At 44.4% G+C, this 24,595-nt stretch overlaps 1 protein-coding gene across 5 annotated transcripts in view; it reads left to right on the top strand.

Moving 5' to 3' along the window:
- hhat (hedgehog acyltransferase) overlaps nucleotides 1–24,595 on the top strand; it is a 67,795-nt gene that overhangs the window by 30,868 nt on the left and 12,332 nt on the right. The window contains exons 10-13 of one of the 5 annotated variants that reach the window (XM_020047040.2): nucleotides 6,452–6,653; nucleotides 19,544–19,688; nucleotides 19,919–19,972; nucleotides 20,072–20,132. In XM_020047040.2, the coding sequence (XP_019902599.2) occupies nucleotides 6,452–6,653; nucleotides 19,544–19,688; nucleotides 19,919–19,926 (355 nt within the window). In that variant the 3' untranslated portion in view covers nucleotides 19,927–19,972; nucleotides 20,072–20,132. Of the gene's footprint in view, nucleotides 1–6,451; nucleotides 6,654–19,543; nucleotides 19,689–19,918; nucleotides 19,973–20,071; nucleotides 20,960–22,408; nucleotides 23,673–24,595 lie in introns of those variants that run through there. The other 4 variants (XM_020047041.2, XM_020047039.2, XM_020047038.3 and 1 more) reach the window with 4 other exon arrangements.

Below are 24,595 nucleotides of genomic sequence, written 5' to 3' on the forward strand. Positions count from 1 at the left end.
TTCACCTCCCCCTGCAGTGGGCGGGCCCCAGCGGTCGACGTCACCGGCCTTCTGACACCACCGTCTCATCATACATTTCACCTGTGTCTCGTTTAGTGCACCTGTTCCTCATCATCGCTGTTTCCCCCGGTATATATGTTCCCTCTGCTCCCCCTGTCTTTGTGTGTGATTGTCTCTACCTACTAAGAGCTGTACGACGCTTCGTCACCTGTTTATACTTATTTTGCATTGGTTCGTGAGGATACCATTAAAAAGATCCTTCCACCACGCCTTCTCCTGCTCCTCCTTGTCCAAACCCCGAAGCCGTGACAGAATCACACACCCAGACAACAAACAAGGATATGGAGCAACAAGGAGCCACAGGCGAGGCCGGTGTTGCGGAGGTGGTAAAAGTACATTCAACCTTGCTGGCCAGCCTAGGCGCCGCGATGGACACTGTGTTGAAAGCGGTGCAGCGCCTAGAGCTGAGCCAGTGGAACCCCGCAGCACCGGCCGTCTCTCCACCTCCCCAAGCCGCATCGCCCAGCATGGGAGCGATGCCCATTCCGCTGCCCAGGGCCTACGACGGGGCGGCGGACCGCTGCCAGGGTTTCCTGCTACAACTGGACATCGCGCTCCAGGCGGTGCATCCTGCGCCGACCGAAGCCCAGAAGATCTCTTCACTCGTCTCCTGCCTGTCTGGGAAAGCCCTGGAGTGGGCCACCGCCGTTTGGAACATCGAGCAGCCCACCCAGGGCAGCTACGCCGAGTTCACCCGCCGCTTCCGAGTCGTGTTTGACCATCCTCACGAAGGGAGAGAGGCGGGTGAACGACTGTTCCACTTACGGCAGGAGACGAGATCGGCGCAGGAGTTCGCTCTGGAGTTCCGGACCCTGGCAGCGGGATCGGGGTGGAACGAGCGGGCTCAGATCGACCACTACCGGTGTAGCCTTCGCGAGGACGTCCGGAGGGAGCTGGCTTGTCGAGACGTGTCCCTCTCCTTTGACCAACTGGCGGACATGTCCATCCGTCTCGACAACCTGCTAGCTGCCCGAGGACGTCCCGGAAGAGGCCCGCCCGTTCCACCCTGCCAACCAGACGCCGCCGTCCCCATGGACCTGGGGACGGCTGCGCTGTCGGGCAGGTGTAGGGGAGGAGAGGTGCGGAGTGCCTCCAAGAGGAAACAAGGCCGTACAACCACGCCGCACCGCACCTCCCTCCCCGAGTCAAGAGGTGACAGGCAGGGCACTTCCGCGTCACCCCAGGTAGCACATGCACATTCACCACTAACCTCTTCCCTCTCTATGTGCACTGTCCCTGTTAGGTTCCCCGGCTTTCCGCGGCTCTCCCGGTGTAAGGCGCTGGTAGACTCAGGCGCAGCCGGAAATTTCATGGATAAGTCTTTTGCCCTGCGGTCACGCATACCCCTCCAGGCCCTCGACACCCCCCTGCCCGTGAGAGCTCTAGACAGCCGGCCACTAGGGTCAGGTCTGGTCACGAGTTGCACTGTTCCCCTCCTCCTGGTTACCGACAACCGACACAGTGAAACCATATCCTTTCACATAATCGACTCACCCACTTTCCCAATAGTTTTAGGTTTCCCCTGGTTATCCCTACACGACCCCGTCATCTCCTGGTCTAGTCGACGTCTGTCGGGGTGGTCGCGGAAGTGCCAGGGTAGGTGTTTGGGTGTTTCCGTTGGCTCGACCTCGGTGGAGAGTCCAGACAGTGCGCCAGCCGTGCCCATTCCCCCCGAATACAGGGACTTGGCTACGGTTTTCTCCAAAGCCAAGGCTGCTGTGTTGCCACCACACCGGCTGGGGGATTGTGCGATAGACCTCGTTGACGGAGCCGCACTCCCGAAGGGTCACGTGTATCCACTGTCCCGCACCGAAACGGAGACTATGAACGCCTACGTTACGGAAGCGTTGGAACAGGGATACATTAGGCCCTCCAAGTCACAGGTCTCCTCGAGTTTCTTTTTTGTGAAAAAGAAGGACGGTGGTTTGCGCCCGTGCATTGATTACCGGGCGCTGAACAAGATCACCATTCCGTTCCGCTACCCTCTCCCTTTGATCTCTGCGGAGGTGGAGAGGATGCACGGGGCCCGCTTTTTCACTAAATTAGACCTCAGGAGTGCCTATAACCTGGTGCGTATCCGGGAAGGAGACGAGTGGAAAACCGCTTTTAGTACCACATCTGGCCATTACGAGTATTTAGTGATGCCGTACGGGTTGATGAATGCTCCTTCAGTCTTCCAGTCCTTCGTCAACGACGTATTCCGGGACTTGTTGTGCGAAGGAGTGGTAGTGTATATTGATGACATCTTGATATTCACTGCTACCCGCGCCAAACATGTCTCGTTAGTGCGCAGAGTGCTGGCTCGACTGCTGGAGCATGACCTGTACGTGAAAGCCGAGAAGTGTCTGTTTTTCCAGTCGTCTGTGTCCTTCCTGGGATATCGCTTTTCCAGCACAGGTGTGGCTATGGAGGAGCCTCACATTGACGCCGTGCGTAATTGGCCGACCCCAACCACGGTCAAGGACGTGCAACGTTTCTTAGGCTTCTCTAATTACTACAGGAGGTTTATCCGGGGCTTTAGCCAGGTCGCGGCTCCGATCACCTCCCTTCTGAAGGGGGGGGGCGACCCGGTTGAGGTGGACCGTGGACGCGGAGCGGGCGTTTGTGGAACTGAAACACCGTTTCACCACCGCTCCGGTCCTGGCCCATCCCGACCCGTCGCTCCAGTTCATCGTGGAGGTGGACGCGTCCGATTGTGGGCTCGGTGCCATCCTCTCCCAGCGGACGGGGTGTCGTAACACGCTCCGTCCCTGTGCCTTCTTCTCCCAGAAGCTCAGTGCGGCGGAGCGGAACTACGACATCGGTGATCGTGAGCTGCTGGCCGTGGTTCGAGCTCTGTCGGCGTGGAGGCACTGGTTAGAGGGGGCTAAACACCCTTTCCTCGTCTGGACTGACCACCGGAACCTGGAGTACATGCGGGCAGCGAGGAGGCTGACCCCTCGCCAGGCAAGGTGGGCTATGTTCTTCACCCGGTTTGTGTTTACTCTCACTTACAGGCCGGGGAGTAAGAACGTCGGGGCTGACGCGCTGTCCCGCCAGCATGACACGGAGGAGAGGCCTGTGGATGATGCTCCCGTGCTCCCGGAGTCATGCATCGTGGCACCGGTGGTATGGGAACTGGACGCGGACATCGCCCGAGCGCAGCGCGACGAGCCCTCTCCGCCCACATGCCCTGAGGGCCGTACGTATGTGCCGGCGTCTGTCCGCGACCGCCTCATCTACTGGGCGCATACATCTCCCTCCTCCGGTCATCCTGGCATCGGGCCAACAGTGCGCGCCCTGGCCGGTAAGTACTGGTGGCCCACTTTAGCCAAGGACGCGAGGGTATACGTCTCTTCCTGCTCGGTGTGCGCCCAGAGTAAGGCACCCCGGCACCTACCGGTGGGCAAGTTGCACCCCTTGCCCATTCCACAACGACCATGGTCCCACCTTTCTGTTGATTTTTTGACTGATCTCCCCCCTTCCCAGGGCCATACCACCATCCTGGTCGTTGTGGATCGGTTCTCGAAGTCCTGCCGCCTCTTGCCCCTGCCCGGCCTTCCTACTGCCCTACAGACCGCGGAGGCCCTGTTTACACACGTCTTCCGGCACTATGGGGTGCCCGAGGACATCGTGTCTGACCGGGGTCCCCAATTCACGTCTAGGGTGTGGAAGGCATTTATGCAGCACCTGGGGATCTCGGTCAGCCTGACCTCGGGCTACCACCCCCAGTCCAACGGGCAGGTGGAACGGGTCAATCAAGAAGTGGGTAGGTTCCTCCGGTCCTACTGCCAGGACCGGCCGGGGGAGTGGGCAGAGTTTCTGCCGTGGGCGGAATACGCACTGAATTCTCTGCACCACTCCTCCACGGGAGTGACGCCTTTCCAGTGCGTCCTGGGCTACCAGCCGGTCCTGGCGCCGTGGACGCCGAGCCAGACCGGTACCCCTGCGGTGGACGACTGGTTCCGGCGGGCAGCGGGCACATGGGAGGCAGTGCAATCCCGCCTCCGGCTCGCTGTCCGCCGTCAAAAGACCTCCGCAGACCGCCACCGCGGGGAGGCCCCGGTGTATCGGCCGGGCGACCGGGTCTGGCTCTCGTCCAGGGACCTGCCCCTCCGCCTGCCCTGCCGGAAGCTGGCCCCGCGGTTTGTGGGGCCTTTTAAAGTCCTGAGGAGAGTCAACGAGGTAACATATCGGTTACGCCTTCCCCCCGACTACCGTATTAACCCCTCGTTTCATGTGTCTCTCCTCAGGCCGGTGGTGGATGGTCCCCTCCAGGGGTGTGAGGTGCGGGAGGTGCCCCCTCCCCCTCTGGACATCGAGGGGGCCCCGGCGTACTCTGTCCGCTCCATCGTCGACTCGAGGCGCCGGGCGGGGGGCCTCCAGTACCTCGTGGAGTGGGAGGGGTACGGCCCGGAGGAGCGGAGCTGGGTTCCGGTGAAGGACGTCCTGGCTCCCGTCCTTGTCCGCGACTTCCATCAGCGTCGGCCGGACCGCCCTGCTCCGCGCCCCCCGGGTCGGCCCCGAGGCCGGCGTCGTCGCGCGGCTGGGGCCGCGCGTCAGGGGGGGGGTACTGTGACAACTGCGACCTCTGCTGGTTCACCTCCCCCTGCAGTGGGCGGGCCCCAGCGGTCGACGTCACCGGCCTTCTGACACCACCGTCTCATCATACATTTCACCTGTGTCTCGTTTAGTGCACCTGTTCCTCATCATCGCTGTTTCCCCCGGTATATATGTTCCCTCTGCTCCCCCTGTCTTTGTGTGTGATTGTCTCTACCTACTAAGAGCTGTACGACGCTTCGTCACCTGTTTATACTTATTTTGCATTGGTTCGTGAGGATACCATTAAAAAGATCCTTCCACCACGCCTTCTCCTGCTCCTCCTTGTCCAAACCCCGAAGCCGTGACAAAGCGATTGTGACAGAGAAATAGTGTTTATGTCTGTGTGGTAGGTCTAATCTTTGCAAAGGAGGACACTTTTTATAGCTCAGGTGCAATCAAAAATTTTTTTTATCCATGGATGAACAGGGGGAATCTGAAATCTGAAAAAGGTTTTGCTCAAGTGCTGTAAAATAAATGTATTTTTGTGTTCTATTCTTAGTTAGCAATATGAGGCCTTTGTTGGCAGACCGGGTACAGTGGACACTGTTTATTATATCCATGGACAAACCTAGCAATCAATCATGACAAGAAGAAAGTGATCTAACAAGCGAAAATGAAGTGACACTGAGGAGTTAAATCAAATCCCCACGCGTGTAGTTTTTCCCTGTGGTCTTAATGTGTGATATGTTGAGTGTCTGTGTGGTGAAAGCTGTGGTATAATCTGTGTTGGGGACAGGAGGACTGTGTTATAAGATTGGGTGTTGGATTGAGCGCTGTGTCTCCCGTGGGGATTAGCTAGAGCGAAGCCGATTATAACGGGCAGCCTCCCAAACACACGCCGTCCTTATAATTGTTTAAGTGCCACAGAGGAGAGATTTCAACCCCACACCCTCCCACACAAACACACTTGAGAAAATAAACCACACTTACTAGTCTGCTATTCATATAAGCAACATTTTCTGTGCTATTATAAGCTCAAACCCATTCTTGAACCTCTGTCATATTCTTTTTTTTCCCCATCCTCTCATTCTGCTGTCTCTCTGGATGAGACTGTCATAGCTTTTCCTCTGTGTTTTCTACCTTTCATGAAGGTATTAGCAAAATGTACAAACAATTTTGTCTCCAGCTAAACAAACGCGCACACAAACAAAATGCTATTTAACGTATGCCCAACTAGAGCCCCTGTCCTTTCCACTTGTTTGATTTTAATACTTCAGAAAGTATACCTTAACCTAACCAATAATGCCTAAACCTAAAACCCCAATTATAACACAGTTTTCCCTAAACATAACCCCACCTAAACAGGAAATAACTTTTTTTTACCTGTCAAAAACCCTGTGGGGACCAATTTTTCAGGTGTTTACAATCTATGTGGGGACTTTGGGTCCCCATATGTACACACAGACATGGATCACACACACAGTAGAAAGGAAGAGAAATCTTTTCATTCTGATTTAGCGGTTCATCATTCGCTGTAGTGGGTGTCTCTCGGCAGGGCACTTTTAATGAAACCCATTCGTCATAGTGCATTTGTCTGTGCGTCCTTGGGCTCGTTATGCACAGGTGGTGGACTATGTGGACCAACGGTTACAATCAGCGTCCCTCTATCTTCAGGGGAAAGAGAGATCGCCCCTGAGGTGGATTTGCATTCACACTGAAATGACAGATTTGAATGTCCTGTACTTTCTGAAAAGGGATGTCCAGTAATTCACATCCATGTCCAGATCTTGGGCCGTTAATGGAGACAATTGTCATTCCCCGGCCACTGCATTGCTTCTGGTAGCTGACTTTTTCACCCTCCCTGTCTCAGGTACATCTACATCCCATTGGGAGGTTCTCGACATGGGCTGCTGTGGAAGATGCTGTCCACGGCCCTGGCGTTTGGCTTTGTGTGTCTTTGGCATGGAGGACATGATTACCTGCAGTACTGGGCCATCATGAACTGGTTAGGAGTGCTGGTGGAGAATGGAATGGAGATTTTCCTCTCTTCTCCCCTCGTCTATCCATTAATTGTAAGTGACCGAAGACCTTACTCACCTCACCACTTTCTGAAGCCCTGTTTTTAGCTAGAACACATTATTGTGAATTAATGAATGTAGTCCATAGATTTGCCGGACATTTTTGGTTTTAGGTTATTTATCTGTGATGAATCTCTCCTTCCATATCCCAACGTGGGTTCTTACGCTCCTGAAAGCATGATGATGATGACGACACTTGTTGTTTCTCAAATAGAACCAAGTTATTTGCTCCAAGAGCAATGTTTTGTGCATGTGGGTTTCAAAGTGAATGAACACATAAGGGTACATCAATGGTTTCACCAGCAACGCACGCATCCATTGCAGAGAGTCTTATCCCTGTTGGTTATCAGTTACAATGGAACACACGTTGATGCTTGAAAGATTAATCAGAAGATTAATCAAACACAACAACTTCAAACTAGGTTTACTCTTTTATCCAGAGAATAACCTTCAATGTTGAGAAACTCAACTCTGGGTTGAATTTCTAAAAACATCCAGCTAAGGATCATGTGCATTTCAAGCCTGCGTACGCACACATCCTTGCCTGGAGGAAGATGTTTTGATCAGGGGTAGCTGATGATGGTCATTCACGTTAGGAAATTTAACACACAATGAACGCATGTGAAATGTGTGTCCATTGGCCTTGACTTGCTAAAAAGTTTCAGAAGCATCTGTCATATTTTTCAATTTCCAAAAATGAATTTGATCTGTGATGGCAGTAGTGGAACGAGATTGTGTAAATATGATGTGCAACCCCGTTTCCAAAATAGTTTTGGCGCTGCGTAAAATGCATAACCGAATCCAATGATGTGCAAATTATTTATCCATGTATTAAATTGAAAATAGTACAAAGACAGCATATCAAACTGAGAAATGTAACTGTTTTTGGAAAAATACATGCCCATTTTGAATTTGACGCCAGCCACGTTTCAAAAAAGTTGGGACAGGGGCATGTTTACCACTGTGGTGCATCAGCTCATTGTTTAACTATACTCTAAAAGCATTTGGGAACTGAGGAGACTAAGTGCTGTAGTTTTGAAAGTGAAAGGTTTTCCCATTCTTACTTGATAAAGGATTTCAGCTGTTAGGGTCTCCTTTGTTGTATTTGTCATTTCATAATTCACAAAGTGTTTTCAGTGGTTGAAAGGTCTTCCCTGAAAAACAAATCGTCTGGATGGCAGCATATGTTGCTCCAAAACCTTTATATATTGTTCAGCATTAATGGTGCCTTCACAGATCTGCAAGTCACCCATGCCATCTGCACTTGAGTAAAACCTTTTTTATTCATCAGAACACAGGATTGTTTTCCACTTCGCCTCAGTCCATCTTAAATGAGCTCAGCCTTAGAGAAGGCAGCTGCGTTTCTGGATCTTGTTTATATATGTTTTGTTCTTTGCATGGTAGAGTTTTAACTTGCATTTGTGGATGCAGCGACGTATTGTATTTCCTCAGACAATGGTTTCCGGAAATTTTCCTGAGGCCGTGCAGTGATTTCCACTACAGAATTGTCTGTTTTTAAGGCAGTGCAGCCTGAGGGCCCGAAGATCACGTCCATCCAGTATTGGTTTTCGGTTTCCCTTGTGTACAGAGATTTCTTCGGGTCCTCTGAATTTTTTTATTATATTATGTACTGTGGATGATGAGATCCCCAAACTCAGTTTTACGTTAAGAAACGTTATTCTTACATTATCAAACTATTTGTCTGCACAGTTCTCACAGAGTGCTGAACCCCTTCCCATCTTTACTTCTGAAAGACTCATCCTCTCTGGGATGCTCTTTTTATACCCAATCATGTTACTGACCTGTTGCCAATTAACCTAATTCGTTGTGAGTTTTTTCTAGCATTTGACAACTTTTCCAGTCTTTTGTTGCCCCTGTCCCAGCTTTTTTTTTAATGAGTTGCTGGCATCAAATTCAAAGTGGGCATATCTTTTTCAAGAAACAATAACATTTCTCAGTTTCAACATTTGATGTTGTCGTTGTACTATTTTCTATTGAATATAGGGTTTAAATGATTTGCACATCATTGCATTCTGTTTTTCTTTACAGTTTATACGTTGTCCCAACTTTTTTGGAAACAGGGTTGAACATTGTAGACATGCGTTGTAATGTGTACATCTAATGCCTGTTTTGTCGTTACAATTTAAGTCCAATTCAGTCTTGTTCTGCTACTTCTTCAGCTTATTTTTCTGCATCTCCGTAGCAACTCAGACTAGCCTAGAAGGAAGCATGGCTTCTAATTTCTGGTATGGTATAATGCTTGGCAAGACTCTGAAATGTATCTGGTCTTTTTGCGTTGCTGGTTTGATGGTGTCTAACCTGGAGTGCATATGGTCATACATGTTTGAACACACTGTTCAGTGTTGACTGTGATTTACTACAAAGCCATAAAACGATCTGGAAGGACTTATCAACTCAACCAGCAGGCACGCATGCACGCACCCACGCACGCGCATGCACACACACTTGGTGCTTAGTCAAACATGGGTCTGTCCTCTGACACTCAATCACACTAGACAGTCAGTGAACCTGTTTTTTTTCTCTCTCTCCCTTTTTCTCTTTGCTTCTCTGCCCATCTGTCTTTCTTTCTCTGACAGAAAACAATTGGATTCCCTAGAATTCCTTGCATCTTCTCCCTGCCCTCTCTGCTTGCCTTCTATTGGATAGGTTGTTGAGAGGAAACGTGAACTTAAATGTGTTCATGAAACTTGACTAGGTCTTTTAAATTATGCACATTTTGTTTGGAAATGTGGATTCCAAATAGGTGTGCCAGCCCTAGATAAAAGGATAAGTAGTATATTTAATTTTTATAAAAGAGAACAGCAGCTGTCACATGGACAACACTTTATTTGGTTTCCACTTTACGGGGGAAATGAGAACAGAAGAACTAAGGAGAGGACACACAGTTGGGACATGACATGGGAACCCCCCCCCCATGCTTCTCCACTTCACTCATTCCATACATTTTCTGCCTCTGTAATTATTGCCGTCCTCCTCTGCTTCTACTGTCTCCATTTCTCTTTCTGCTCGCACCGCATCATCACATTTAACTTTGCACAGCACCAATTCCACATGATCGCCCCTGCACTGAGATATGAATAAAACTTATTTTTTTCCGCTGGACCGTGTAAGCGGAGCCGGTCAAGAAGAGCGAACGTCTCTTACTGAGTGAGTGAGTGGGTGACTGATTTACCTTGTTAAATAGCGTAGTGGTTAGAGAAGCAGACCTGCAAGCTGTAGGTCCTGCAATCAAATCTCCACAATCAAAACAAAGTATGCATTTGGATAGACAAACACTTCACTGGCTATAACCTTCAGTATCTACATTATAGTAAGCCTAAAATAAAACTGTTTACGGTTGTATTGTGACTGTTTCTGGTAGATTTTCAAATTACGCATCCGTGCTTGCTTTTTTGGGGTAATATAGACTAGATCAAAAACCCATGGTAAAAGAGTAGGCGTTTCAACAATTCTCTCGTCTTTTCACTTGACGAGAAAGTTAGTTATCGTCACCTACAGTGGGGAGAACAAGTATTTGATACACTGCCAATTTTGCAGGTTTTCCAACTTACAAAGCATGTAGAGGTCTTTAATCTAAAAAATCCCAAAAATCTCATTGTATGATTTTTAAATAATTAATTTGTATTTTATTGCATGACATAAGTATTTGATCACCTACCAACCAGAAAGAATTCCGGCTCACACAGACCTGTTAGTTTTTCTTTAAGAAGCCCTCCTGTTCTCCACTCATTACCTGTATTAACTGCACCTGTTTGAACTTGTTACCTGTATAAAAGACGCCTGTCCACACACTCAATCAAACAAACAGACTCCAACCTCTCCACAATGGCCAAGACCAGAGAGCTGTCTAAGGACATCAGGGATAAAATTGTAGACCTGCACAAGGCTGGTATGGGCTACAGAACAACAGGCAAGCAGTTTGGTGAGAAGGCAACAATTGTTGGCTCAATTATTAGAAAATGGAAGAAGTTCAAGATGACGGTTAATCTCCCTCGGTCTTGGGCTCCATGCAAGATCTCACCTCGTGGGGCATCAATGATCATGAGGAAGGAGAGGGATCAGCCCAGAACTACACGGCAGGACCTGGTCAATGACCTGAAGAGAGCTGGGACCACAGTCTCAAAGAGAACCATTAGCAACACACTGCACCATCATGGATTAAAACCCTGCATCGCACTCAAGGTCCCCCTGCTCAATGTCAGGGGCGTCTGAAGTTTGTCAATGACCATCTGGATGATCCAGATGAGGAATAGGAGAAGGTCATGTGGTCGGATGAGACAAAAATAGAGCTTTTTGGTCTAAACTCCACTCGCCGTGTTTGGAGGAAGAAGAAGGATGAATACAACCCCAAGAACACCATCCCAACCGTGAAGCATGGAGGTGGAAACATCATTATTTGGGGATGCTTTTCAGCAAAGGGGACAGGACGACTGCACCGTATTGAGGGGAGGATGGATGGGGCCATGTATCGCTAGATCTTGGCCAACAAGCTCCTTCCCTCAGTAAAGATGGGTCGAGCTGGGTCTTCCAGCATGACGACGACCCGAAACACACAGCCAGGGCAACTAAGGAGTGGCTCAGTAAGAAGCTTCTCAAGGTCCTGGAGTGGCCTAGCCTGTCTCCAGACCTGAACCCAATAGAAAATCTTTGGAGGGAGCTGAAGGTCCGTATTGCCCAGCAACAGCCCCGAAACCTGAAGGACCTGGAGAAGGTCTGTATGGAGGAGTGGGCCAAAATCCCTACTGCAGTGTGTGCAAACCTGGTCAAGAACTAGAGGAAACGTATGATCTCTGTAATTGCAAACAAAGGTTTCTGTACCAAATATTAAGTTCGGCTTTTCTGATGTATCAAATACTTATGTCATGCAATAAAATGCTATTTAATTACTTAAAAATCATAAAATGTGATTTTCTGGATTTTGTTTTAGACTGCATGACTCACAGTTGAAGAGTACCTATGATAAAATTACAGACTTATACATGCTTTGTAAGTGGGAAAAGTACTTGTTCTCCCCACTGTATATTGATAGTTTTTGTATCAATGTAATTCACGAATGAAAGAAAAAAACAAATATTTTGGTGCCATGAAATGAAATAGCTTTGGCAGTGTATAGTTTTTATTAAGTCTCGCTAGAAATTTCAAATTGATCACAAAAAAAGAAAAAGTCTCGCTAGAAATGTTCTCAATTCTTATGACTATTCCAAGTAGTGTTTGTCAAAGATATGAAGATTGAGAAGTAGGGAGGTTTGTGCTGATTTTCCCTGTTCTCCAGTTTTCCCTATTCCTCTGCCCTGTCTCTCCCTCTATCTGTCTGGTCCCTTTTTCTCTCCCTAAAATGTTATTTATTTAGCTAGCACCCTTCTGTCACTAGAAATGAAGAAAATCATTCCAGAAAAATGAACCGTTAACAGTTCCATTTTCCTGCTCAGCATGTGTGAATTGGACGGTATTGTTAGGCTGGTACAGTCAGACCTAATGCTTTTCAATTAAACTCCCTTGTTCTATGGTATGAATTGTATCCTGTGATCTTGTCTAATAACATTTATTTGCTGTTATGTATGTTTCTGTAACTATTATGTTATGCCAAGTTTGTGTAGTCTCTTTCTGGAAGTTGACTCATGCCAGAGATGCCTGCAGATGTCTTTCCATTACCCTGGGGTTCTCCAAGACTTTTGTGACCATCTTTTGGTTAGCTCTTGGGCTGAATTAGATAGGACGGCATGTTCTACATAGATTGCCAGTGGTCAGGAATTGTCTGTATTTGTTTTTCTGTTGAACAGGGAAATGCTTGGAAATGGCTCTGTAATCCTTCCCAGAATCATGGGCATCAACAAATTGCACTCCTATGGGCTTCAGAGAGCTCCTTTGATCTTACCACGACATATTTCACCAGACCTGTATTACTAAAGACCAATTTTACAATTGTTATGTGAGGTTGGACCCTTTGAGTTGCAGCTATGATTTTCAAATAATTTAAATCTATTTTGGTGCACCTGATTCTAATATTAGCATGCTATTTGAAAGCATGCTAAAATGAGTAATGTACCAGCATCTTAGGCCAGGCCATATTACGCTAAGCATGGTGAAAGTACAGTGAAAGAAATGTGTATTGAAAGGGTAGAACCCACCCAAGGAGTGGAAGTCAATAACGCCTAGCAAAACATGAACCCAATTGCAACCCAATCGCAGGCATATTTGAATATATTAGAAAACATTGTTCATAGTGTAGCAGTTAAGAATTGGCTAGCTAGTTACCCAGGTAGCATTTCAGTCCGGTAGCGTAATTGTTTTGAGTCCTTGAAGTACTTGTTTTACTCCATGGATTTTCTGGGGCGACATCAATGATGCTTCATGGGTGACAGTTGTCAGTGTGTTCAGAGGACCGCTTGTTCACGATGGTATATTCAGCAGTCAGACAGTGGAGGATGTGATAATGTTGCAATAGCATGCGATGTGTATAGACACACCAAAACGTTGAAATGTTAGTATGACATTTTTTTTTAGTATTCAGTACTATCAAGGAACTTATGCTGTTATTAAATGGAAGAATTGCATTGGTGAAGTGATTCATGTTTTTTCTCCTTGCTTTTTTTTCTATACAGCGTTGGGGTTCAACCGTTTTCTGTAGAAAATAGTTTATTCTACCATCAGGAGCACAGAAAAGGAAGGTCAAATCTAGGAGGGAACATCAAAATTGGTGTGGCATTAATGTAATGGCCACATTTCTTAAAATGAATATTTAATTTGGATATTTCATCTTGGCTGATTGTGACTGTGAAGAGTATGAATGTGAATGATTTGACATTAAATTACCTTTGTTGAAAACAAAGTGATTTGAATGTGATCTAGTTATAAATTAAAGCATTGAACAATAAAACATTTATGACATGTTTTTTGGACAGTAAAATCATTACTATGTATTTCTTTTTTCACATGGTTTTGGGTCCTAATCCTTTTGTAGCGGGCCCTGGGATTCCTGTTGGCCTCCTGCTAGGGGTGTAGTAATTTTTCTAAACAGGGAAACGGCATTTCTGTCTGTTGCATAAATAACTGTTGAATTAAGTTTTTGGTCAGTAATGCTGATATTCAGATCAAATATCCTTGTACAAATATGTTAAACTAAACTACATTGAACACTCCGTTCTTTACATTATACAATATGACCAGTGGTGTAGTGGTACCCGGAGAAGTGGGTATACTGTAATCCAGTGGTGTAGTGGTACCCAGAGAAGTGGGTATACTGTAATCCAGTGGTATAGTGGTACCCAGAGTAGTGGGTATACTGTAATCCAGTGGTATAGTGGTACCTGGAGAAGTGGGTATAATGTAATCCAGTGGTATAGTGGTACCCAGAGAAGTGGGTATACTGTAATCCAGTGGTATAGTGGTACCCAGAGAAGTGGGTATACTGTAATCCAGTGGTATAGTGGTGCCCGGAGAAGTGGGTATACTGTAATCCAGTGGTATAGTGGTGCCCGGAGAAGTGGGTATGGTGGTGCCCAGAGAAGTGGGTATAGTGGTGCCCGGAGAAGTGGGTATACTGTAATCCAGTGGTATAGTGGTACCCAGAGAAGTGGGTATACTGTAATCCAGTGGTGTAGTGGTGCCCGGAGAAGTGGGTATACTGTAATCCAGTGGTATAGTGGTGCCCGGAGAAGTGGGTATACTGTAATCCAGTGGTATAGTGGGGACCCAGATAAGTGGGTATACTGTAATCCAGTGGTATAGTGGTGCCCAGAGTAGTGGGTATACTGTAATCCAGTGGTATAGTGGGGACCCAGATAAGTGGGTATACTGTAATCCAGTGGTATAGTGGTGCCCAGAGTAGTGGGTATACTGTAATCCAGTAGTGTAGTGGTACCCAGAGAAGTGGGTATATACAAAATATGAAGCCACTTTCATCAAATACAAATGACAAAATTATATTTTGTATTTGAAATACACTCACCTAAAGGATTATTAGGAACACCTGTTCAATTTCTCATTAATGCAATTATCTAATCAACCAATCACATGGCAGTTGCTTCAATGCATTAGGGGTGTGGTCCTGGTCAAGACAATCTCCTGAACTACAAACTGAATGTCAGAATGGGAAAGAAAGGTGATTTAAGCAATTTTGAGCGTGGCATGGTTGTTGGTGCCAGATGGGCCAGTCTGAGTATTTCACAATCTGCTCAGTTACTGGGATTTACACGCACAACCATTTCTAGGGTTTACAAAGAATGGTGTGAAAAGGGAAAAACATCCAGTATGCGGCAGTCCTGTGGGCGAAAATGCCTTGTTGATGCTAGAGGTCAGAGGAGAATGGGCCGACTGATTCAAGCTGATAGAAGAGCAACTTTGACTAAAATAACCACTCGTTACAACCGAGGTATGCAGCAAAGCATTTGTGAAGCCACAACACGCACAACCTTGAGGCGGATGGGCTACAACAGCAGAAGACCCCACCGGGTACCACTCATCTCCACTACAAATAGGAAAAAGAGGCTACAATTTGCACGAGTTCACCAAAATTGGACAGTTGAAGACTGGAAGAATGTTGCCTGGTCTGATGAGTCTCGATTTCTGTTGAGACATTCAGATGGTAGAGTCAGAATTTGACGTAAACAGAATGAGAACATGGATCCATCATGCCTTGTTACCACTGTGCAGGCTGGTGGTGGTGGTGTAATGGTGTGGGGGATGTTTTCTTGGCACACTTTAGGCCCCTTAGTGCCAATTGGGCATCGTTTAAATGTCACGGCCTACCTGAGCATTGTTTATGACCATGTCCATCCCTCTATGACCACCATGTACCCATCCTCTGATGGCTACTTCCAGCAGGATAATGCACCATGTCACAAAGCTCGAATCATTTCAAATTGGTTTCTTGAACATGACAATGGCCCCCACAGTCACCAGATCTCAACCCAATAGAGCATCTTTGGGATGTGGTGGAACGGGAGCTTCGTGCCCTGGATGTGCATCCCACAAATCTCCATCAACTGCAAGATGCTATCCTATCAATATGGGCCAACATTTCTAAAGAATGCATTCAGCACCTTGTTGAATCAATGCCACGTAGAATTAAGGCAGTTCTGAAGGTGAAAGGGGGTCAAACACAATATTAGTATGGTATTCCTAATAATCCTTTAGGTGAGTGTATATTTGAAATACATGCATCATAAATACTGCCCATCCCTGTCTAACACCATGTAGATACATTGGAAACCAAGTCTTTGAACTGCTCTAACCTACCCAGTTTCTTGCATCCCTACCAGAGGTTTTTGGACTTCATAGTACATCTTTCACTTACTTTACTGTCTATAGGTCTGGCCAATCATTGGTGTCTATGAAGAACAAAAAACACAGTATACTCAGTTACAGTAAAAGTGCAAATGAAATTAGCAGTTTACACCACAAGATTGCAATATTGTATTAAAATAGCAAGCTGTGTACTGTATGATACACTCTTGGCCATATGAAAGCTGAAAGGTTTTAAATAAAAAATCTAGCTAACATGGCTACCAGTCCTGATGTCAGCTTCTCTACCCGCATTTTCCAATTGAACTAGCTACCATTTCCAAAACTCAAAAATTGTCAACAGTAAAGTTAGCTAAAAAACGTAAGCTAGCTAAGGTAGTTAAAGAGAAAGTACTGCCAAACCGCAACATTGACAGATTGATTTAAGGCACAAATACGTAATTTACTGATATACTGTACGGTACAGTCTGTACCCATGGGGGTACCAAGTCTCTACCATGGAGGATCCGGTTGCTTTCAAAATCTAGAAGGGCACCAGCAGAGCTGGCGGCAGTTTTGTCTGCTGCTCGACTACGTTTATTTAGTTGGACAAATGACAAAGTTGTTTAATGAGTTCGTTTCGTAATGTATTTCGGAAGTAACGTTAAGCCTATGGAAATATAATTTTGCCTTGGGGACAAAAACCTTGAATATTCTAGAAGACAAAAATATTTGACTGAAGTGAAGTAACATGGTTCTAAATAACCAGCTAATCAGATATGTCATAGGTCGGTCTCGGACACATTATTTATTGGTCGTTTTTAAAATATGCGACTGGCTTTTGTATGCTACATTTTGCATGCTATCTACCACAAAAAGAATGTATATTGCATATACGTTCACTGGACTACATTCATAGGCATCAGTAAGAAGTCAGTGTACGCTATGCCCGCTGACAAAAAAATGGGTAGAAAGCGTATACCTGCGTATACCCTCCACTAAACCACTGGTAAGAAGTGTGTACACAATGGCAGCTGACAAAAAAGTGGGTATGGCGTATACCCTCCACTCCACTGAATATAACAAACCTGTTAAGCTTGCAAAGGTAAATCTACTCCAGCATTATGTAAGTTCATAAATAAATGTAAGTGAAGTTAAAAGAATTGCTGTCAAACAAAAATACATATTTCTTTTGGCACATACTTTTTTTAATAGTCATATAGGATTTTGGGTTGCTGAGGACGCTGACAGTGAATCCTCAACAAGGAGTTTTCAATGCAAGCTGGTTCCAACAGTTATTTAACTCTGTGGCCATCGGCAGCTCTTAATCTTTTATGTCCCCATAAATAAATAAAGTTGTTTTTACTCATTTAATTTATCTGCCTGCTGTGCCCGTATATCTGGTCTGACATTTGGGAATTTTGCAACCAGGGCTGTAACTACAAACAATTTGACTTAAACAGTCAGTATAAGTAAAGGGATGATTGCTTAATTCTGAAGTGAATATAGGAGAAGATACAGTGGGGAGAACAAGTATTTGATACACTGCCGATTTTGCAGGTTTTCCTACTTACAAAGCATGTAGAGGTCTGTCATTTTTCAACTGTGAGTGACGGAATCTAAAACAAAAATCCAGTAATTAATTTGCATTTTATTGCATGACATAAATATTTGATACATCAGAAAAGCCAAACTTAATATTTGGTACAGAAACCTTTTTTTGCAATTACAGAGATCATATGTTTCCTGTAGTTCTTCACCAGGTTTACACACACTGCAGCAGGGATTTTGGCCCACTCCTCCATACAGACCTCCAGATCCTTCAGGTTTCGGGGCTGTCGCTGGGCAATACGGACTTTCAGGTCCCTCCAAAGTTTTTCTGTTGGGTTCAGGTCTGGAGACTGGCTAGGCCACTCCAGGACCTTGAGATGCTTCTTATGGAGCCACTCCTTCGTTGTCCTGGCTGTGTGTTTCGGGTCGTTGTCATTCTGGAAGACTCAGCCACGACCCATCTTCAATGCTCTTTCAGAGGGAAGGAGGTTGTTGGCCATGATCAATACATGGCCCCATCCATCCTCCCCTCAATACACTGCAGTGGTCCTGTCCCCTTTGCAGAAAAGCATCCCCAAAGAATGATGTTTCCACCTCCATGCTTCATGGTTGGGATGGTGTTCTTGGGGTTGTACTCATCCTTTTTCTTCCTCCAAACACGACGAGTGGAGTTTAGACCAAAAAGCTCTATTTTTGTCTCATCAGACCACATAACTTTCTCCAATTCCTCCTCTGGATCATCCAGATGGTCATTGGCAAACTTCAGACGGGCCTGGATATGCACTGGCTTGGGCAGGGGGACCTTGCGTACGCTGCAAGATTTTCTTCCATGACGCCGTAATGTGTTACTAATGGTTTTCTTTGAGACTGTGGTCCCAGCTCTCTTCAGGTCATTGACCAGGTCCTGCCATGTATTTCTGGGCTGATCCCTCTCCAACCTCATGATCATTGATGCCCCACGAGGTGAGATCTTGCATGGAGCCCCAGACCGAGGGAGATTGACTGTCATCTTGAACTTCTTCCATTTTCTAATAATGGAGAGGTTGGAGTCTGTTTGATTGAGTGTGTGGACAGGTGTCTTTTATACAGGTATCAAGTTCAAACAGGTGCAGTTAATACAGGTAATGAGTGGAGAACAGGAGTGCTTCATAAAGAAAAACTAATAGGTCTGTGAGAGCCGGAATTCTTACTGGTTGGTATGTGATCAGATACTTAAATCATGCAATAAAATGCAAATTAATTATTTAAAAATCATACAATGTGATTTTCTGGATTTTTGTTTTAGATTCCGTCTCTCACAGTTGTAAGTGTACCTATGATAAAGATTACAGACATCTACATGTTTTATAAGTAGGAAAACCTGCAAAATCGGCAGTGTATCAAATACTTGTTCTCCCCACTGTTGAATAGAGACACTAGAATATAAATGGGACTCTTCATGAAGTATGGTACTGGCCTAGGGTTTTGAAGATTTTAATGAAATAGTTACCTATGTTATTGAGATGGTTTTCTTTTCAAGTTCTTCTAATAAAGAATGTTACAGAACAGTGTTTGTATTTTGTTATGGTTCGGGACAACTATAACAAACAGTTATGTGGGCTTACCCCAAGAGTAGAGTGTTGTTGACATACTAGCCATTAATTAGAAGGATTTTTAAGTGGTCTGTTGAGCTGGGATCTGTGAAGTCTCTTTTTTCTCAAATGTATCCTCTATGCGCAGCAGCATTATTTGGATATTAGTTTACAGAATTTGATTTTCACTAGGCAGTAAAAAAAAAGCCATCGGAAACATGTCACAGACTCCACTGAGGTTTCTTTTCTGTTATGTTGCTCCTTCCTCTGTGTTATAGTAACTGTTATGTTGCTTCTTCCTCTTTGTGTTATAGTAACTGTTATGTTGCTCCTTCCTCTGTGTGTTATAGTAACCGTTATGTTGCTCCTTCCTCTGTGTGTTATAGTAACTGTTATGTTGCTCCTTCCTCTGTGTGTTATAGTAACTGTTATGTTGCTCCTTCCTCTGTGTGTTATAGTAACTGTTATGTTGCTCCTTCCTCTGTGTTATAGTAACTTCTTTGATGCTTCTGTCTCTAGGAGCGCCATATCTCTCCGGCCATGAGGAGACGCTGCTTGGCTCTCCTCTCCGCCTCCTCCACAGCCCTGCTCATCCTGTCCAACCTCATCTTCCTTGGAGGAACACATGTTGGCAGGATCATGTGCAGGAGGGTCTTCATACAAGGTATGCTATCTACTGTATGCAGTGCCATCCACTAATGTTGGCAACCTTGGTGAATATGAGCAAAAGTGGATTTGTTTTTGTTTATCCCCTTTATCTCTTAATGAGAATATTAACAAAAAAATCAAACCCTTTGATTCAATTAAAAAATTCTAAGAAAAAAATTAATTATCTTAAAACAAATATTTTCCCCAAATATTTATTGGCACTCCTCCCTTTAATTCTTCCCTTAGCAGGGTAACCACTCTGACTCTTCTGTAATGTGTAATGAGGCTGGAGAACACATGGTAAGGGTTCTGAGACCGTTCCTCCATACAGAATCTCCCCAGATCCTTCAGAATCTGAGGTTCGTTCTTGTAGACTCACCTCTGCAACTCATCCCACAGGTTTTCTCTGGGGTTTAGGTCATGGTCCTGGGATGGCCATGGAAGAATCCTTGATTCTGTGGTCAGCATTTTTGCTGATTTTGAGGTGTGCTTTGGATCATTGTCTTGCTTGTAAATCCAAACAAGGCCCAGTTTAAGCTTCCTGGAAGCCGCAGTCAGGTATTTCATTTATTTTCTGGAGTCCATGATGCCATATACCATAACAATTGTCAACGGCCTTTTGAGGAAAAACAGTCCCACAAAATCAAAGATCCTCTACCATATTATAAAGTCGGGATGAGGAACTTTCCTGCATGGCTATCTTTCTGTCTACGCCAAACCCGCCTCTGGTGTTTCTTTACAAAATGTTCTGCTGACCTGGGTCCCATTGAATGTTCCAGTAACCTTTGGCAAACTCTAGGCGCTGTTCCTAATCACTCAGGTGAACTTAAAAATGTAAAATGTTATTCTTCAGTTAGATTGTGCTCATAAGAATTTCAGAGAACATTTTGGATACAAATATAAAATGTATTTTTTACAATCAATTTACTTTAATTAAAGTCTTTTTGTAAGTTTGTTTAATGAAAGACAGAAAATGGTTGGTTAAATGTGGGTTGCTGGCATGGTGCCCTGCGACAGGTGCTTGGCTGTGTATAAAATAGCAGTGTGAAGGGCAACGTCATTGGAAACTATCAGTGTGTTATGTCTAGTGATGATGAGATACAGGACAAGACCTTCTTCTCCAACCCACTCCTCCTTTTTTGAATCTTCATTTCCTCTTGGTTTCATGTAAAAAAAAAAAATGTGCAGCCCATTTGGCTCATATTTCCCAAGTGTTCCAATGTTAGTGGAAAGCACATTGCCTTCAGATAGTATTCAGACCCTTTTACGTTCTCCACATTTTGTTAGCCTTATTTTGACAAGATATTTCAGTTTTTTATTTTCAATAATTTAACAAATTGTCTTGTTGTTATGGGGTGTTGTGTGTGGATTGGTGGCAAAAATAATTGTTTTAACCAATTAGAAATTCAGTGTGTAACATAAGAAAATGTGAAGAAAGTGAGGGAGCTGAACACCAAAGGCACTGTATACTAGCTATACCGCACACTCTTCCTTAATCCTCCTGTTGGACCACTAGCTTAAGGTTCAGACCTATAAAATCGATGAGGGTAAAGTTGTTAATTGTCACCTGTTTCTGAAAATATTATGATAAAGATATGTTTTTGGATCAGACATAGTTGTGTTGAATGTGTTCCTAAAACCACAGTGCCTTAACAAAGCAATTAAAATATTGATGATTAGATTTTACTAAAATAGTATATATTATACTCTGTATATTTAAAAACCTTCACCATTGAATGGAATCATATTTAGTTGAGTATTTTATTGCAAATGTTAGTTATTTTTTGTTCGATACACACACCTATAATCAGTCAATTGTTTATTTCCAGTATTTTACAAGGAAAATGATCTACTGTTGCGGATTAATGTGTCCTGTCAGCTGAGACAGCTTTCTTGTGATTCTCAAAGGTTTGTAAAGGTTAGCGGGGACATGTTTTTGTCTTTGGAGCTGAATGTGACCCTGGGAGTTTGTAGGGTCTGTATGGCACACTGGGTAGGTGGTGGATTGACAGAGAAAGGGCACCGGGTGCAAGATCTAAAGGGTCATTGTGGTTCCTGTGGGGAGGTGAAAATAGACTGCTTGTTTTTGTGTGCAGGGGGTGGGTTATTGCTCCTCTTGTAGGGTACTGATGCAGGTTGACCTTCATGGTCTTTTACACCAGTCATTCAGCTTATCTTTTCTGTTGCACTCACATACCCATCTAGCTTTATTATCTCCTGTCTAAAGAAGGTTATCTTTTGTGTATTTTTCTTAACCTAACCAGACTAGCAAGCTTTCAATGCCTCAGACCAGATCCACATTATGGATTTGAAGAGCAGTCTTTATGCCTTCTGACTAAAATACTGACTAAATACTTTTAGTCAGTAGTATTTAGTCAGCTTATTTGCCCATTAAAACCCAATATAATAAATACAAATAATCCTTAATGCAATAAAAAAAAATATATATTCTTTGTATTTCCTTTCACAATTACTAATACAGTTGAATTGCTTTAAATCAACTGAACAAGCATGAATAGTCCTTACTTACACTATAGAAGAAATTGAACAGATCTTCCAACTCAAACAACTCTAACAATTACAATGAATTCTCAGCCAACAAAATAAATGCATAAATATTATAGAAATGCTAAAATAATTAATACCCCTTCCCATTTTCAAAAAAAGGCCACCAGATGTCAGAAAAGGTAAAGATTCATTTTTTTGTTGAATTTTAAATGTGATCTTTAATATCAGGCTCCTTCTGCCGAGGATCTTCATTAGAGAAGGGACAGTTGTTAGAAGAAAATAGAAGGCATCAAGTGCAGTGGGAGACCCAAAAGGCTCTTTGCATCTGATGAAGAGTACTGAAACGAAATCTGGTACCAGATGACTTTGCCAGAAGCTGAGCAAGCACTGGATTTCCATCGGTCCCTCAAGGAAGTGATCTTTATTTACTGTTCATCAGATGCAGATGGCTCAGCATGTATATGTTATCTTTTGGGCTGCACAACTAATTGTATTTGTTTTTATTTTATATATAGGGCTTTTACAAGCACATAAACACTTACTGCCCAGATAACCTTTTAATTACACATTTCCCTGGGGGCCTAAGAGTGTATATTTATTTTAGGCCATCTGCAGTACCACACTGCACCACCAGTAAAGAGACTGACTTTAGAAAGATGGTCTGGTCCACCACACACTTGTACAAGTTGCATTTTTCTTCCAGCGACTATTATAAATTCATAACCCTAACCTTTTTGTGCCATTCTATTGCTGCCATGTTGTGATACTAGAATTGAGAATTGATCCCATTCTCCAGCGGTAGTAGCTGCTTCCTTAGGACACTCCCTCCCCTTCTCCACTCTCTCGATTCCCCTAATTTCCCTCTTTCCTCTTCTCTTTGCGTCACAAAGTGCGTCACAAGCAAGCAGCTATACCACGCAGGCAATATGAAGTAAGTCAGCAAAGGAGGAACCACTCTATAGTCTCTGGTCAGGAGTAGTTAACTACTGTGAAGGGGGATGTGGGAAACAAGTCTTGGCCACAGTTTGACCCTATTTATGAATGGTGAATGTGACTACAGGGTTCAGTAAGGGGCATTGAGACATCATCTTAAGAGCCAGTAGCATAATTGTGATGCCACCTTTATAATGTAAAAGCTCTTACTGCAGAATGTATTGTTATTGTGGCATTGCCATCAGTGCCATAACAATCCTATTAAAGATGCCCTCCAGCTATTTCCTTTTTTAATATTGTACTGTTGAAAGCAATATTTCAAGAATAAATACAGTTAAGTACATATAGTAAAGGGGAAACAAATGTTTTGAAAGAAGAGTGTCAATTTTAAAGACCAATTATTAGTGTTCTTCTATGTCTTATATGGCTCTTGCATACTGAATGAGACCCATTCAAAGACATCATTAATAATATCTTTATTAACTACTGCCTGTACTGTAGCCCACTACTTTGTATCACATGAAAATGTCTTTCCTGTAATTACTGGTTATTTCACCTGTGTAATGATACTGTCAGTTATTTTTAACGGTCAGTTGAGTAAAAAGCGTTTATACCTTTTCCTTGTTTTGTTTCCATTTTTAATCTTTTAACATGTTTTGTTATCTCTTAAGTTAAATGTACTTTAGATAAACTCTGTCTTGACTTCCTTGTAGCAGTGATGGAATAATACTGAGCAGAGAGACTTCTGCTCTCAATTCTTACACAAACCTCTCATACTTGGTCCTAGTGCTAGCTCTTTTCATTAACCATGTCTAAACTACATTTTCCAGACCCCTGTTCCTTCACAGAACTATGTTACATTTCTCAAACTGAACCTCTTTGCATAATTTCTCAAACTGAACTTTCCCCAATAATCCTCTTTTCCAAAAACATGACCTTTTGGACCTTCATAATGTGACTGCACTAAAGTAGTGTAATACTCTGCTCGCTAACATTGTGCAGTGTCATTGTTTCTGTGGTTCAGATTGTGTAGCTGGTGACTGGTAGAGTCTGCACTATGCAGTCGGTGCCGAGTGGTTGGTTAAATGTGGGAAGAGAGGGGAGATGCATAGACATCCGTTTCTCTGTGGTGCCAACTCACATCCCTTATCAATCTCCCAGGGCTGCTTGCTTCTGCTCAATTAATGTCTAAAGCAAGACGCTGGTCCCTCCCTGGAGTCTTGCTCTCTACCTATATATTTTGGTCCTGTTCTCCCACCTATCAGTCTGCTCTTTTTGCTCTACTGTTTATCTCTCGGTCTTGCTCTCCTTCACTGGCATTATCCTATGACTGTGACTGTGTCTTTTTCTCTCCACTCTAGGGTCACGTTTTAATGGAGAGGGATCTTGTGTCCTCTCTCTTTCTGTCTCTCTCTCTCTCTCTCTTTATTTAACTTTCATTAGGTTGAGTTCAGTTGCAATGAGCCATATTAGAAAGTCTAA

Source organism: Esox lucius, chromosome 6, assembly GCF_011004845.1.
Source record: "Esox lucius isolate fEsoLuc1 chromosome 6, fEsoLuc1.pri, whole genome shotgun sequence".
NCBI classification, from domain to species: domain Eukaryota; kingdom Metazoa; phylum Chordata; class Actinopteri; order Esociformes; family Esocidae; genus Esox; species Esox lucius.